The 16,311-nt window shown below is 41.7% G+C and overlaps 1 protein-coding gene across 1 annotated transcript in view; it reads left to right on the top strand.

Moving 5' to 3' along the window:
- The window catches only part of SERINC1 (serine incorporator 1), a 33,380-nt gene extending 20,715 nt beyond the window's left edge, over positions 1–12,665 (top strand). Inside the window, exons 4-10 of the mRNA XM_012933937.2 lie at positions 5,840–5,919; positions 6,475–6,612; positions 7,100–7,269; positions 7,373–7,463; positions 9,108–9,252; positions 9,349–9,579; positions 11,261–12,665. Coding sequence (XP_012789391.2) covers positions 5,840–5,919; positions 6,475–6,612; positions 7,100–7,269; positions 7,373–7,463; positions 9,108–9,252; positions 9,349–9,579; positions 11,261–11,396 — 991 coding nt within the window. The 3' untranslated portion in view covers positions 11,397–12,665. The remainder of the gene's footprint in view (positions 1–5,839; positions 5,920–6,474; positions 6,613–7,099; positions 7,270–7,372; positions 7,464–9,107; positions 9,253–9,348; positions 9,580–11,260) is intronic.
- The last annotated feature ends 3,646 nt before the right edge of the window (positions 12,666–16,311 follow it).

Below are 16,311 nucleotides of genomic sequence, written 5' to 3'. Positions count from 1 at the left end.
CAGCAGCTTCATTTCCCCGGGCCATAGGTCCTGGAAGACCAGAGTGAGATCTAATATGGGTAATAAAAACAGGTTCAGAGCGCTTTTGTAACAGCGCTTGTAGCTGCTCAAGCAATTGTTGGACTATAGGATTGGGGGCATTTAGAGCAGCTGTCACGATGCCAGGGAAGAGACCAACCACATAAGCTGAGTCTGAGACTATATTAGCAGGTCCTGGCACATGGGAGAGTAGATATACTAAAGTGGCAAGTTCCACTTGCTGGGCAGAGGTATAGTTAGTGTTTACTGTTGTGGTCAGGGCGGGTACAGAAATTCCGCCTTTCCCTGAGGCAGAGCCATCAATATAATATACTGGAGCATCAGGAATGGGAGAGGGGCGAATGATGGAAGAAATGATAAATGGGGTTTTTTTGAAAAAATCCCAAGTTTTTCCTGCTGGATAGTGGGAGGAAATTTCTCCCGAAAAATCAGCTAAAGCTCTTTGTAAAGCATCACTGAGGGGCAGGATGGAGGCAATCTCTTTCTCAGGGACAGGGAGAACAATGATATGAGGATCAAATCCCAGCATGGCAAGGGCTCTCAGTCTTCCTTTGATTATGAGTTTAGCCATTAACTCAAGGTAAGGCACAAGAGTGCGAGACTCTTTGTTGTGCAAATAAAGCCACTCTATTGGGCCCGAAAGCTGTGCTAGTGCAGCAGTGGGCGAGTGGGGGGTATCAAAAAGCAAAAGCCACAATTTTTCTCCCGGAGCGAACCGGGAAAGATGGGATTTCTGGAGTCGATCTAGGAAAAATTCTAATTCTTTCTGAGCTTCAGGGGTAAACTGCCTAGGACTGTTCAGGGCGGAGTCGCCTTCAAGGGTCAGGAATAGATTACGGAGGTCTGAGTTGGGAATGCCCAGAGAGGGGCGAACCCAGTTAATATTTCCTAGCAGTTTTTGAAAGTCATTAAGGGTTTTCAGTTTATCATGGCGAATGGAAATTTTTTGAGGTCGTACGGTAGTACGCTCAAGAACATAGCCCAAATACTCATATGGAGACAACACCTGAACTTTTTCTGTGGCTATTTGTAACCCAGCTGCGGGTAGACGAGTTATAACATCCTCATACAATCTCTGGAGTTCTCCATCATTAGAACATGCAAGCAAGATATCATCCATATAGTGAATAACATAAGCCTGAGGAAACTTGGCACGGGAAGGGCGCAAGATCAGGTCAACAAAATACTGACACATGGTAGGGGAATTGGTCATTCCCTGAGGTAGAACAGTCCATTGATACCTGCGCATAGGTGCGCGGTTATTAAGAGAGGGGACAGAAAATGCAAAACGCTTACGATCATCTGGGTGGATGGGAATGTTATAAAAACAATCTTTTAAATCAATGACAACCAGTGGCCAATCTTTAGGAACAGCAGCAGGGGAAGGAAGGCCAGGCTGGAGAGCCCCCATGGGGACCATGGTGGCATTAACATTTCGTAGGTCAATCAACAGACGCCACTTGCCTGACTTCTTCTGGATAACAAAGACAGGGGAATTCCATTCTGAAAATGAGGTTTCAATATGTCCCAACTCCAGTTGTTCTTCTACTAAGGATTCTAACACCTTTAGTTTTTCATTATTAAGGGGCCACTGGGAGGACCACACAGGATCGTGGGATTTCCACTGAATACAGAGGGGTGCTGGGCGTGAAACCGCAGCAGCTCCGATTAAACAAGGAGAGGCCTCAGAATCAAAGCCCACAGCGGGAAGTGGAACGGGAATCCTAATCTCCGCTTTCCATTGCTCAAGTAAATCCCGTCCCCATAAAGTCATAGGTATAGGTGCTATGTAGGGCTGGAAAGTGGCCGTAATGCCCCCTGGGCCAATACACCTTAGCCACCGGGCACTTTGCCTGACGGAGGAGGAAGGCATCATGCCTACTCCATGCAAACCATAGGGTACTGCCTGCACGGCCCAGTTACTGGGCCAATGTTGGGAAGAAATGACAGAAGCATCGGCTCCTGAGTCAATCATTCCTGTAAATTTCTTCCCGTGAATCTCAATAGTTAAAAGTGGGCGGTTGTCTTTCCTCAGACGGGCAACATAGGCAATCATAGGATTTGTGCTGCCTAAGTCTCCCCCACTAGGGCGAGTGGATAGACCTGGCACAACCAAAGGTAGCAAAAGAAGCTGAGCTATGTGTTGTCCCTTATCAAAGGTCCAAACAGTGGGTACCGTGATAACGATTGTTATTTCACCAGTATAATCAGAATCAATGACCACAGTATGAACAATGATTCCCTTAATGATAAAACTGTTACTTCCTAAGAGTAGGCCTATAGTGCCCTGTGGAATTGGTCCCTTTATGCCAGAATTTAATTTGTAGGGACACTGGGCAGGGGCTATAGTAATCATATCAGGGCAGGAAATATTCAAGGCTGCGCTTCCTGCCGTCACCGGCTGCAGCGAGTCTACTGATCGGAGCTCTGCTGACTGGAGCTCTGAGACTCCACCTTGGGGAGAGAGACTGCAACTGGGAACATCCCCGGATTTTGCTGGGCCTGGGGCTGGCCCCCTGGCAAGTTTCCCGAATTGGAGTCAACAGCTGCATGAAAATTGAGGGGACAATCTTTGGCCCAGTGGTTTCCCTTTTTACACCTGGGGCAGGGCCCAGGAGGTGGTCTCATAGTAGCACTGTCTGGAGGTGTCCTGTAATCTTTACGAAAGCGATCTGATCCTCCACGATTAAAATATCCTTTCTGAGCTTGCCTCTGTACTGTACCAGTCTCAACAGTCCTAGCCTGCACTTTATGTCCAACAGAACCAACATTCCTACATGCTTCCAAATACCCGAATATGTCTTCCTTCTCCTTAATAGGGCGCAAAATGGCTTGGCAATCCTCATTAGCATTTTCAAAGGCCAATTGTTTAGTGAACAGCTCATGGGTCTCCTTACCCTCAACCTGCATTTCTATGGCTTCCATCAATCTTCCTACAAAGTCTGCATAAGGTTCTGAGGCTCCCTGGACAATCTTTGTAAAGCTACCTTTAAATTCCGCATCTGCATCAATCTTGTCCCACGCACGCAGGGCTGCGCCACGGACATGAGCAAGAACAGCAGGAGGCAAGGTGACTTGCCTTTCAGGATGGCGCCATTTTCCTTCACCAATTAACATCTTATGAGTCAACTTAATCCCTGAAAAGTTTCTTCCAGCATGGCCTAAGCCTTCAAACTTTGCCTTGGCCTCCTTGCTGAGCCACATTCTCCACTGCAAGTACTGAGAACGGCTTAAGCACGTCTTAGCAATCCTGTGAAAATCTTGAGGTGTCCAGTAGGCCTTTTTACTCCAGTCTGTAAGATAGTCTCTACAGTACGGAGAGGTAGGCCCATACGAGACACAGGCCTGTTTGAAACAACTGAGAGAATCCGCACTTAACCTGCAATAAGATGGAGGCTGCCTCCTCTCCGCCTTGACTGAGCGATTGGGAGCATGTCCCAAGTGGCCTGGAGGCCGATTGGCTGAGTCACTCTCGGACTCAGAATCTGTGAAGGCAGCGGCAGACTCATAATCTGCATCACTTTCATCTAATGCACTGGACGTGGAGCTATATTCATCAGTCTGAGAAATATTTATACTCTGACAACCCCTTCGAGACCTGGGTACAGGAGGAGCCGAGGCCATGTTACCCCTAATATTTTCCTCCACATCAGTCGCACCTTTCAAAAACAGGAGAATAGAATTAACAATCTCCCAGGTAGTCCAGAATTCCACGGGGATCTTAGTCCCTTTCTCAGATGCCTTACAAACATTTTTCCTAACTTGTTTCCAAGTCTTACTTTCTAGAGTTCCTTCATCCGGGAACCATGGGTTAACTGCATAAACTACCTTAAAGCAGGACCGGAGCTGGTCTCTGGAAATGCAGAGTTCCGGGTCTCCTGTTCTGCGGGAAAGATACTGAATAAAATCCATAAATGGCTTGCCATGTTCAGTCTGGTTTGAGAAAATATGAAAGATCTTGGGAAGGCCTAGAATCTGTCCCATCTTAGTGGAGGATTGCTGTTCGGATTTTAATCCACAGCACACTAAAAAAATCCTGATCTCCCACACACTTTCTAGAGTGGGGTGCACCAAACGCTATTCTTACCTTTAGTTGGTAGTTCGTGCCCGCTCCAGGGACGCCAGCTGTAAAAAACTAAAGCACGCCGAGGGGGCGCGTGCACTCGCGGGCTCTCTAGGCGGCTCTGTCTCACCGCCCGCGTCCGGTGCCCCAGAACCGTTGTGTATGCCGTCGGTCAAGGGCAGGCGACGGAAGGAAGAAGGCCAAACTGGTTGCTCGATCCGTTTATTTCATTCTCTCCCTCCGCTTCTCTCCCGCTCTCCTGGGTCTCTCCCTGTGGATCTGCCCCGTGGATCTGGCTCGTGGATCTGGCCCGTGGATCTGGCCCCCCAACCCACTCTCACAGCCTAGTTAAATCTCCACAGCATCAGGGGGTTGGGGCCTACCCGTAGGTGTGGTCACCATCAATAGGGTAAGGTCCTTTCCCTTAGGGGATGCTTCTCCTAGGACTTAATTCTCTTTCAGCAGGAGGATCCACCCAAGGGTGGAGTCCCATGAACGTGTTTCTCTTCTCCTCAGCCAGCAAACATATAAGAATTCATAATATTAATTATTTTGTATGGACACAATAAGAGATGCATTAAAGCTTATAGAATTGCTCTCCTGGGGCCATCTCAATCTCAGACTACAGTGCTCAGGCCAGATCAGTCTTTCCTATCCCTGCAGGGTCCCAGTCTCATAATTACTATTGGATCATGACAGCATTTGTCTATGATCAAGCTCTTAACTTATAGTTAAGAATTAGGCACTTTGGCCAGGCCCATCTCGATGCCAGGGTAGCACATAACTCACCGCTTGCCCTGGATCCTTCCTGTCCCACGTCGGGGACCCTACTTTGGGGTGCTAGGAGCTGAGGGCAACTGAGGCTTAAGTGGAGAAAGCAGAGGCCCGGGAGGGAATAATATTTGAGGCCAATTAATTCCCAAGTTATAAAAACATAATATTGTCTTCTTGTGTCTATACAAAACAGTCATAGCTTTAAAGTAAATTATTCAAAAGGCACAAGAAGAAGAGAAAGGCAATATTAACTTATATAATATAAATTCAGTATCCTAGGAAGGTCTGACCTTGCAAATTAGCAGAGTCGGATTAAGGGAAAGCCAGAGGATTAACTCTTTTGGGGAAGAGAGCATGGAGAAGTGATTATAGCTAAACAAAGGGATGGGAGAGATTCCGGAACACCTTGATGGGTGTGACTGGGGTAAGCCTAAACTCTGGGTAAAACCGGGACAAGCTACTTGTGGCAAGGAGGGAAAGGACAAAGTAATGTCATCCTACAGTATGGTGGTAGCGTGTGGCATGAGTGTGACTGCCTGGGCTTTGTAGGGCAGGGATTTCCTCCTCCTCCCCTCCCTGCCTCAGGAGCCCCAGAGTTTTCAGCCCGAAGACTGGTGTACCCGTGAGTTTCATTGGCCTGGCTTGGCATGTCTTCTGAGATTAGTCCTGAAGCTGTGAAATTGGCTGTTTACGTGGTGGAAGCTGTAGGGTGTGGGTGTGGCTTGCATTTATCGTCTTTAAAAACTACTCCTATGTAACTTCCACATTATCTCACTTAGTCATAAAATAAACTTGCAAAATAGAATTAATGTTACATTTTTATTGGCAGTGAATTAGGATTGTCTTAAAGTTATTCACAAAAGTTTATTGAGGTATCCTCGGGAAAAAATCGGTCACAGAGCTATTGAAGATGTTAAAAGATCTGAAACTATTAATGTTTTTAAAAATTATATTCTCTTTTAGATTCTGGTTCTTTAAATTTGCTGCAGCAATTGCAATTATTATTGGAGCTTTCTTCATTCCAGACGGAACTTTTACTACTGGTAAGAAATCATTTTTTTTTGGGGTGGGGGGACAAGGGGTGTGACCACACTGTCAAGAAGTGCAATACTGGGGCTGGAGCAATAGTACAGCGGGTAGGGCATTTGCCTTGCACTGGTCAACTGGGTTCGGTTCCCATTATCCCATATGGACCCCCAAGCACTTCCAGGACTAATTCCTGAGCACAGAGCCAGGAATAACCTCTGTGCAATGCTGGGTCATCTGAGGGCACATGTCTTCCTCTTTTTTTTTTTTTAAATAACTAAACCTCCATACTGATTTCCATACAGGCTGACCTACCAGTAGTGAGAATGGGGTTCTTTTTTCCCCCACATCTTCACCGTCTCTGGGAGTTAGGTATCTCACCCCCTCCTTATAAAAATTATGTCTTTATGCCTTTCTCAGTGGTGTGAGATATTTCACTGTTGTTTTGATCTGCATTTTCATGCTAATATGTAACCACATATTTCATTTTGTGTATTTATTGTAAAAAATGAAGTAATGAAAACTTAGCTACCACCTACTCATTTTTATGGTGTTTATTTTTTCCCTTTTAGTGTGGTTCTATGTAGGCATGGCAGGGGCCTTTTGCTTCATCCTTATACAGCTGGTCTTACTTATTGATTTTGCCCACTCCTGGAATGAATCATGGGTTGAAAAAATGGAAGAAGGGAACTCAAGGTGCTGGTATGCAGGTAAGCTTTTGTCTTACAAAGTGTCTTCAGGCTAATTAACTCTGAGGGTCAGAGAGAGTGCAGGGCTTAAGGCTCTTGTCTATGTGCTACACCTGGTTTGGATCCCCATTGTCACATTTTGCTCCCCTGAGCACAGAGCCAGGACTAAGTCTTGAGCACCGCCAGATGTAGCCCCAAATAAACCCTCATACCCCTTAGTATAAGCTAGAGAGATGGTATAAGTTATTTGCATGTTTCCAACCTAGGTTTATGCCCAACCCTGCTTGTACCCTCAGCCCCCATCCCAGCACCTTAGGTAGCAACTCCCTGAACACAGAACTGGGAGTAACATGGGCGTGTGCGCGCGCGCGCGCGCGCGCACGCACGCACACACACACACACACACACACACACACACACACACACACGTATATTTTTTAAAGTTATTTTAAATGATCACTGTATCTAATATTTATAATGGGATTTAATGTCTATATTTCTTTTACAGCTTTATTATCGGCTACAGCCCTGAATTATTTGCTGTCTTTAGTTGCTATTGTCCTCTTCTTTGTTTACTACACTCATCCAGCCAGTTGTTCAGAAAACAAAGCGTTCATCAGTGTCAACATGCTGCTCTGCCTTGGTGCTTCTGTAATGTCTATACTGCCCAAAATCCAAGTAGGTTCTTTAGTATTTATAAAGCATCTCTTAAGTTTTTCTAAATCTTAATTGTGTCATGATACTTACCTGTGTTGTTCGATATATTTTCTTTTTTGCTTAGGAATCACAGCCAAGATCTGGGTTATTACAATCTTCAGTAATTACCATTTATACGATGTACTTGACTTGGTCTGCTATGACCAATGAGCCAGGTACGTTCTATTTGCATTGCTTTTAAAAATTTTAAGCTTTTTAAAAAGAGGTTATTAATGTGAAACTATAACTATATAAATGAAGTTCCTAAAGGAATAGAGCTTGGTAATAACATTTCCATTTTTGATACGTATTTTTAGTTTCCCTTTTGTTAAGCAAATTGAGCTGTGGACTTGCATGCAAATTATGACAGCTATACATAATTTATACAATGCATATACCAGGAAATAAAAGATTAAATTTATTTAGGTACTTGATTTGCTTATGATCAGTATTAAGTTTTAATTTTTTTGCTTATATGCCAGTGATTATAATTGAACTTTGTAACAGGTCTTTTCATAATTAGTTGACATTGTATTACCTGTGAATAGAAACCAATAAATGTTAGTGGGAAATTGAGTACTGTTTGAAAAGGAAAAAATTGCCTTAAAAAACTGTAAAACATGTTACTTTTGAAATCAAATTAATTACAGATAGTTTGTCACTTATTGAAGAAAGTTAATTTTTTGTTGTTGTATGCTAGTTTACTAGAAAGAAATTCCTTAACTTTTTCTTGGTGTTTTAATAAAAAAAATGATATTCACTTTAAAGAATATTCTTTTTCAGATGGCTTTTAAAATAATCATTTTAATGATAATTTGAAATTACTAAAAATTTATCTCACCTTGTGGGAGGAAAAAAATATCATTTTAGTGAATATGTAATGAATATGTGGATGTGGTTTTGTGCATACTTTGCTAGCTAAAGTCTAGTTTTTTCAAGAGTTGAAAAATGGAATAAGCATTATTAGCTGTATTTGCTTATCTAGTCATATCCACAGGCATTTTCTAAATCTCTAACAACTGGTTAGATAATCTGTCTTACATAACAGTACTTTGACACCTTGATATGTTTCATAAAGTCTCCGTTATCTCACATTAGCTTAGAATATTTGAATTTTATACCTAAGTTACTGAAATTTTGTGTTTTAAAAGGAGTGATCTAGGGGTTGGAGCAATAGCACAGTGAGAGGGCATTTGCCTTGCACACAGCTGACCCAGGTTTAATTCCCAGCATCCTGTATGGTTCCCTGAGCACCGCCAGGGCTAATTCCTGAGTGCAGAACCAGGAGTAACCCCTGTGCATTGCCAGATGTGACCCAAAATGCTAAAAAAAAAAAAAAGAAAAAAAAAGGAGTAATCTTACATTCACCTGTTTTCTCATCAGGTAAAAAATTAACCTCACAGCTCCTGCACAGTGTTGAAAATGAAATTACTTAACTTTTAAGAAAGTAACTTTATACAATTTTTAAAATTTTATACAACTTAATACAGTCTTCAGGGGTGAAGCAATAGTGGGTAAGTCACCTGCCTTGTACGAGGTCGACATGGGTTTAATCCCTGGTACTCCATATGGTCGGTCCCCCAATCCCTGCCAGGGGTGATCTCTGAATGCAGAGCCAGGAATAAGTCCTGATCACAGCCTTCTGTGGCCCATTATGTCTAAATAAATAAACTGTCTTTATTAAATCAAGGTTGTCTGAAAGCAGAGTTATATGCCTCTCCAGCAAAACATTTTGGATTTGTAAGGATATGGTTTAAAAGAACTAAGCCTCAGATAACAATCTTTATAGTGGCCTAATTTTACCTATATTTCTATCGTAGAAACAAATTGCAATCCGAGTCTCCTCAGCATAATTGGCTACAATACAACAAGCACTATTCCAAAGGAAGGGCAGTCTGTCCAGTGGTGGCATGCTCAAGGAATTATAGGACTCATTCTCTTTTTGCTGTGTGTGTTTTATTCAAGGTAAGGTGGACGGATTCTTTTTTAACAAGTTCAGCTATTCATTCATACTTCTTTTTATGCTTTTTCTCACTTCTTCCTATCCTCTCTTCCATATAGTATCCGCACTTCAAACAACAGCCAAGTTAATAAACTGACTCTCACAAGTGATGAATCAACTTTAATAGAAGATGGTGGAGCTCGAAGTGATGGATCCCTGGAGGATGGAGATGATGTTCAGCGAGCTATAGATAATGAGAGAGATGGTGTCACTTACAGTTACTCCTTCTTTCACTTCATGCTTTTCCTGGCTTCACTTTATATCATGATGACCCTTACCAACTGGTACAGGTATTTATAGCATTGTAGCACTGTCGTCCCATTGTTCATCGATTTGCTCGAGCAGGCACCATTAATGTCTCCATTGTGAGGCTTGTTGTTACTGTTTTTGGCATATTGAATACGCCTTGGGTAGCTTGCCAAGCTCTGCTGTGCAGGCGGGATACTCTCGATAGCTTGCCGGGCTCTCCAAGAGGGACAGAGGAATCAACCCGAGTCAGCGCGTGCAAGACAAATGCCCTACCCGCTGTGCTGTTCCTCCAGTCCACATAGAATAAATAATATGAAAAAGACTAAGTATAAGAAAGATGTTACAGACTTTCAAAATAGGACATCGACAGTTATAGAAAAGTCAGAGAGAAAAATGTACACACGTTAATTTGAAACACAACATTTAGATAACACATCTATAATTTTTTAACTTCCACAGGTATTTATAATTTATGAAAATTTTACACATGGAAATTCTAAATGCTTTTCATGATTCCATTGCAAAACCCGAGGGGTATGTTGTCAGTCATCACTAAATGTTGTCATTAGGTCCTTAAAAATGAAAACAAAGTAAAAAAATGAAGGCAACTCTTAAAATAACGGTGACTTGGTTTGGTCAGTTGGCAGTTCTTTTTTTTAATTTGTACACATACATGGCACAGATGGGTGTGCTAGAACTGTCCAGGGAGGCCAAGCTAGATGTTCAGGAAGTTGATAAGTTTGGAAACCTCTAGTGTATTTCAAAATTCATGGTTAAATGAGTAATGTTAAGTGATAAGAAATGCAGGTTACTTCTTTAGCAGAAAAAAATATAATAATTTTGAATCTTAAAATAGAAAGCTTTATGAAGTGTTTCTTAAATACCTGTTTGTATTTGATTTAGCACCATGTCTAATTTTTTCTTTAAGAATGTCACTGATTCTGGGCTGGTGCAATAGTACAGCGGGTATGGCGTTTGCCTTGCACGCGGCCGACCTGGGTTCGATTCCTAGCATCCCCTATGGTCCTCTGAGCACTGCCAGGGGTGATTCCTGAGTGCAGAGCCAGGAGTAACCCCTGTGCAGTGCCAGGTGTGACCCAAGAAGTTAAAAAAAAAAAAAAGAATGTCACTGATTCTGGCATAATAAGAGTGATACCTTTTCTGACAACTTACAAACTTTGAAGGTTTCAGAATTGAAGTCTGAATCCAAATAGTTCTGAATAATTCACAACCTTGGCTATCAGGTCATGAGTGTATGACTTTAGGGATGTTTTGTTTTAACAAATACCAGTTTGATTTGGAATGTGTTTCTTTGCCTAAATCAAATCTGTGAAGGCTGAGAGGGAAGGATTTCCCATATATACTTTGAAAAAATGTTTTTTATATATGATGTGATTGCTAGGCTTTTATAATAAAGTCCTATTTATCGTGAGGTCAAAATTCATTTTCTTGTGAATACAGTAGTCAGAAATACATTAGAAGTCCCAGTATTGTGACTTTATTGAGAAAAAGCTACAATAGATCCTGATGAATTAAATTCTTTTAAAGAGAAAATTACTTTTTATATTTACATTAGCTATTGTAGTATGAAAAGCACAACAATGGGTAAGTTCAAGCAGCCATCTGTTAACACAAATTATATACAAATAACATTTCTGAAGCATAAAGCTTATTAGTAGCTTGATGACTAATCTAGTTTCTTTGCCCTTTTTAAAATTGCAGGTATGAGCCTTCACATGAGATGAAGAGTCAGTGGACAGCTGTCTGGGTGAAAATCTCTTCTAGTTGGATTGGCATTGTGCTGTATGTTTGGACACTGGTGGCACCATTAGTTCTTACAAATCGTGATTTTGACTGAACTGGACTTCTGGCATGAAAGTCCCACTTCAATTGTTTATTTGAAATTAACAGTATTCCCACATTTTGTAAAGTTGTATGTGTGTACTACCCATGTAACTCCTTCAATGTTCTGGCATGAGTTAGATTTTACTGCTTGCCAGTTTTTTCATTACTGTCTTATCAAGTCATTGATAGGTTAGAGTGAATCACAGAGAGTTTTATGAATGTAGTTGTGGTTTAGAAAAGTGTATTTAAGGTGTGTTTAGGCTGTTTTAGAATGTAGAAGCTGCTGTTTGAAATGTTTGATGCCTTGCTCTACTAGAGACTGCAAAGAACATGGTTGTTCTGCAGTTGTATAAAAAAGTCAATTAAATACTGGTTATCTGAAAAATCTTTCAAGGTTTTTTTATTTAGAAAGATAGGAACTTAAAACTAGGTGTGTTTGATGGACAGCAGTGCAGATTATGCATGGAGGTTGAGGCACAGAGCCTTCAAAAGACTACTGGTACTTACTAAATTGATACCCAATTAGGTTGTAATGTTTTCTGGGTAGGAGTGGTTTAATGAGGCATTATGAATGCCTTAAGGACAAAGGTTTTGAAGTGGATAATCATGGGTTTAGGAAAGTGAATTGGAAATCAGTTTGACAGTTGTTTTTGAAAATCAGAGATAGCAAACTTTTGACTGAACTGGAAGAAGCCATAAAATAATGGGCTACCGTAGATACTTAGGTAAAAGTAGTCCAGTTCACATTGAAATAAAAATAAAGACAAACATAGAAAAGCAGCTCTGATAGTGGCAAAGCTAGGAAATCCCACATCTGCCCAAAATAGCTGACATTATTCCTGGTATTCAAAAATAATTTGTTTAAACTACACGCATAATAGATTTTACACTTCACTAGTGGTATAGTTTGTGTGATGTGGATTGCTGGTGTCCAGCATGCCTTCTATAAACTGAGGCCAAGAGAATGATGGAATGCTGTAGAATAAACTCCTGCTTTCAGTATAGTATACAGTATAAAACATGTTTAAATGCTTTTGTATTTACTGCCATCTAATTGAAATAGATTATAACCTCCAACTTAAAAATAAAGCAGTGTGATAGTTAACTTAGAAGCTTAGTAACTTGTGTTATTAGTAACTTAACCTTAAGATACCTTTTGCTTCTTTTAAGGTATTTATTAATATAAATGAATATAATTCACATTACGTTGCCAGCTTTGTGTTGATACTGTGGTACATGATTTTGAATGATAGTTCTATCTAAATAAATGAATTCCAAGAAAGTGTGTGGTGTTATTTCACAATTCAAATTTAGATGTTTTGAGTACCTTACATTGGTACTAGTGGATTAACTGCTTGGTCTGACTGGTAAAAACTGTTTGAAAGGAGACTTTATCGTTTTAATCCCTCTGAAATTGGATCTCAGAGATACACCTTAAGTAGGTGAACTACCATAGAAAATAATTTTATCATATATTGTATGCCCACTATCTTCCTGTAAGGCCAATTGGTGGCGCTTTCTCTGACACTTGAGTACAAAAAAAGCTTACTAAAGAATACACACACACACACATCACTGTCACTGTATCACTGTGACAACAATTATAATAATGTCAAGTTTAAATACTTTATTCAATAAATCACTTAAAAGTCTTAAGTTTTGGGACAGAGAAATTATACAGTGGACCCTGGCAGTCTTCTGAACACTGCTGATAGTGATTTCTGAGCACTATAGAGTATGGTCTGAAAACCTAAATGTACAGTTTTGAACCTGGCTAAATAGCTTTGAATGAGGCCAAAACAAGTTCGACACTTAGCACCCTGTGTGTTCCTATGAGCCCACCAGAAATGACCCCTGAGCACAGAGCTAGAAATAGTGAGCCCTGGAACACTGCCACGTGTGGACCAGAACAGAAAATAGTCTGAGTGGGGCCAGAGTAACAGTGCATTGGTTAGGGCATTTGGTTTACACATGGCCAACCAAGGTTCAATTCCTGGCACCCCCATATGGCCTCTAATCCCTGCCAGGAATGATCCCTGAGTGCACAGCCATGAGTAAGCTCTGAGCACTGCTGGGTGTGGCCCTAGGACAAAACCAAAATAGTTTGTTTCTTGAGTAATACAAGCACAATGTCCTTAACACATGGGTGTTTGTCCCAGAGAAACAACATTCAGGAAAACACCTTATTCATAACTGCTTCATTTATTTTAGCTTAAATCACCTCTGTAAACAAAGTAATAGAGCTTTATTTCAAAAGTTTTTTGAATGTAAACCCAGAGTTGCAGTCACCAAATTATTCAGTAAATTGTCCACCTTCCAGAGTTTAGGCTTCAGTTTATATACATTTATACAAAGTAGGTCATGTGGGAAAGGGTGCATTATTCTGCATCACAGGCATTGTTTTCTAATTGTACACTGGAATTCAAAAGTTTTGTATTTCAAAAGTTTTATCCTAGAGTGGTGTCCAACCACTGCTCCATGGACTGGTGCTGGTCTGCAGGTGTGAAAAGATGGAAAAACATTGGTCTGCCACCTTGGTTAGAAAACTGCCAGTGGTGCCGTCTGCAGATATAAACTGTTTGAAGATTGATGTCCTAGAGTCATGAGCTGTTAGGTGTTCACCAACTAACTCAGCAGCTATAACAGCACCAAGGTAATGCAGATGCTGGTAAATTGAGTATTTTAGGCCTTTCATAGATCATACAGTGGCTTTCTTCTGCTAACTTCCCGATCTTTTTTTTTTTTTTATGGGTCACACCCGGTGACACACAGGGGTTACTCCTGGCTCATGCACTCAGGAATTACTCCTGGTGGTGCTCGGGGGATCATATGGGATGCTGGGAATCGAACCTGGGTTGGCCACATGCAAGACAAACGCCCTACCCACTGTGCTATCACTCCAGTCCCATAACTTCCTAATCTTTTTCCATTTCCAGTGTCCAAAGCTAATTTTCTCAGCCTGTTAGAAACACTGGTACATCCATGTCATGACATATTACTTAACCACAGATGAGTGTATTGGTACAACATCTTGAGTTGATTTCTAAGGACCATAATTGGTTTTAAGAAAATTACAACCTTAGGTTACACCACATAAGAATTAACAAAATGGGTTAAAGAATTAAAATTTAAAGAGAAAGCCCTAGAAGAAAACAGATTTTTTTTTTTGCTTTTTGGGATACACCTGGCGATGCACAGAGGTTACTCCTGGCTCTGCACTCAGGAGTTACTCCTGGCGGTGCTCAGGGGACCATATGGGATGCTGGGATTTGAACCCGGGTCGGCCGCGTGCAAGGCAAACGCCCTACCCGCTGTGCTATCGCTCCAGCCCCATAAAACAGATTCTTGATATGGGTCCTGTTGAAGACTTGCACATGAAATCTAAGGCATAAGCAACAACAGAACTACACCGAGTTAAAACATTTGTTGCACAGCAAATATAATTTTTAGAGTGAAGCTACCCTGTGGAATGGGAAAAATACTTGTAAGCCATGTCTGATATGTGATCAACGCAGACAACTCCATAGCAAATATGTTTTCAAAAGGGCAAGGTTGGTGGACACAGGGTGGTTAGGCCCAATGTCAGGGCACATGTCTTCAGCTTTTTAAACTTACAGGTGAATCTACACTAACATTTTACCTGCAGGCTGATGTTTCATTTACCACCACTTTGTTCCAAGATGTAGATAATGAAGAAGGAAACCTTGCTTGGGCATAATGCCAAAGCTACATGCTCCAAACTTATTAAGAGTTTTGTTGGGTGCTCTGGGGTACTTGCTTTAGTGATATTTTCATTCTTTTTGTGTACACAATGTGCTAAGTGGTTCACTGGTGCAAAATGGCAAGAAACTATGCAGACACCAAAAAATTATTTCTAACAGCTGTCAAGGTGGACAACAGAATCATACATCAATATTCGCAGGCAAAAGGGTCAATTTTAATCTTTCTGCATGCAGACTTCCCAAACTGGGATGGGTGCATAAATACAGCTCTCTTCTTATGTTTTTTTCTTGGTGCCACAACTGGCAGTTCTGAGGGCTTGCTGCTGGCTCAGTGCTCAGGACTATATGTCGTGCAAGCTAACCTCTGTATTCTCTCCACCCCCTGATGCTTTGAAAGAATGATTTACAGGCTCGCAGTCAAACCAATCTATCCTATTGGACTTTCCTTCCAAATATAAGGCAGAGGATGTAAGGACAATCTGGCTGCAACATGTCACCCCACTGATGGCCAGAGATGATCTGCCTGATTTGGCTAGCTAGGTTGGTATCCCCTTCCTCCCTCACTGCTCCATGTTCCTCCTCCTCTTGGTACCTTGCCAGGTTCTCTGAGAGGGAGAACTAGGCTATAAGTTTGTGCGGCCACAAATGTGGCTTCCAGGAACCGTTGTTTTATAGTTTCTGGATCTTGGCTGTTGATGGGATTACATGGTGCTGGCAGCAGTTTGTGGGTGTGGCTGCCAAACTACTGGAAAATGGGGGGTCTGGGTGGAGGAGGTCCAGTCCGATCTGAGCATGCTTGGAGATCTCAGCCCTGGGTCCCACACACCTGGGTTCCTCTTCCAGTTCCTTCATGCATGAGGCTTGTCTGAATGTGTGGAGAGGGGCCTTGAGAATGGCTGTGGCTGGGTTCCAGAGGTTGTTGGCTGCCGGGGCTCTGGTTGGGGCTGGGAAACAACCCGCCCTCCCTCCAAGGGGTCCTGGTGAAGACAGCCAGGAGCGGGGGCAAGAGATTCTGTGTTGCTCTCTTCCCACGAGCACTGCTTTATAGTCTCTGGAAAGATGACTAAGAGTGATAATTTCACGATACATGTAAATTAACCACAATATGTTTACATCTACTGTGTATTCCTACAGCAATTCTTAGTTATTTCTCAAATGGAGTCAATCCCAAAGGCAATACTCCTCTATAGAAATAAAAAATATTAG

Source organism: Sorex araneus, chromosome 4 (assembly GCF_027595985.1).
Source record: "Sorex araneus isolate mSorAra2 chromosome 4, mSorAra2.pri, whole genome shotgun sequence".
In the NCBI taxonomy this organism is placed as follows: domain Eukaryota; kingdom Metazoa; phylum Chordata; class Mammalia; order Eulipotyphla; family Soricidae; genus Sorex; species Sorex araneus.
This window is presented reverse-complemented; position numbering and strand designations above follow the sequence as displayed.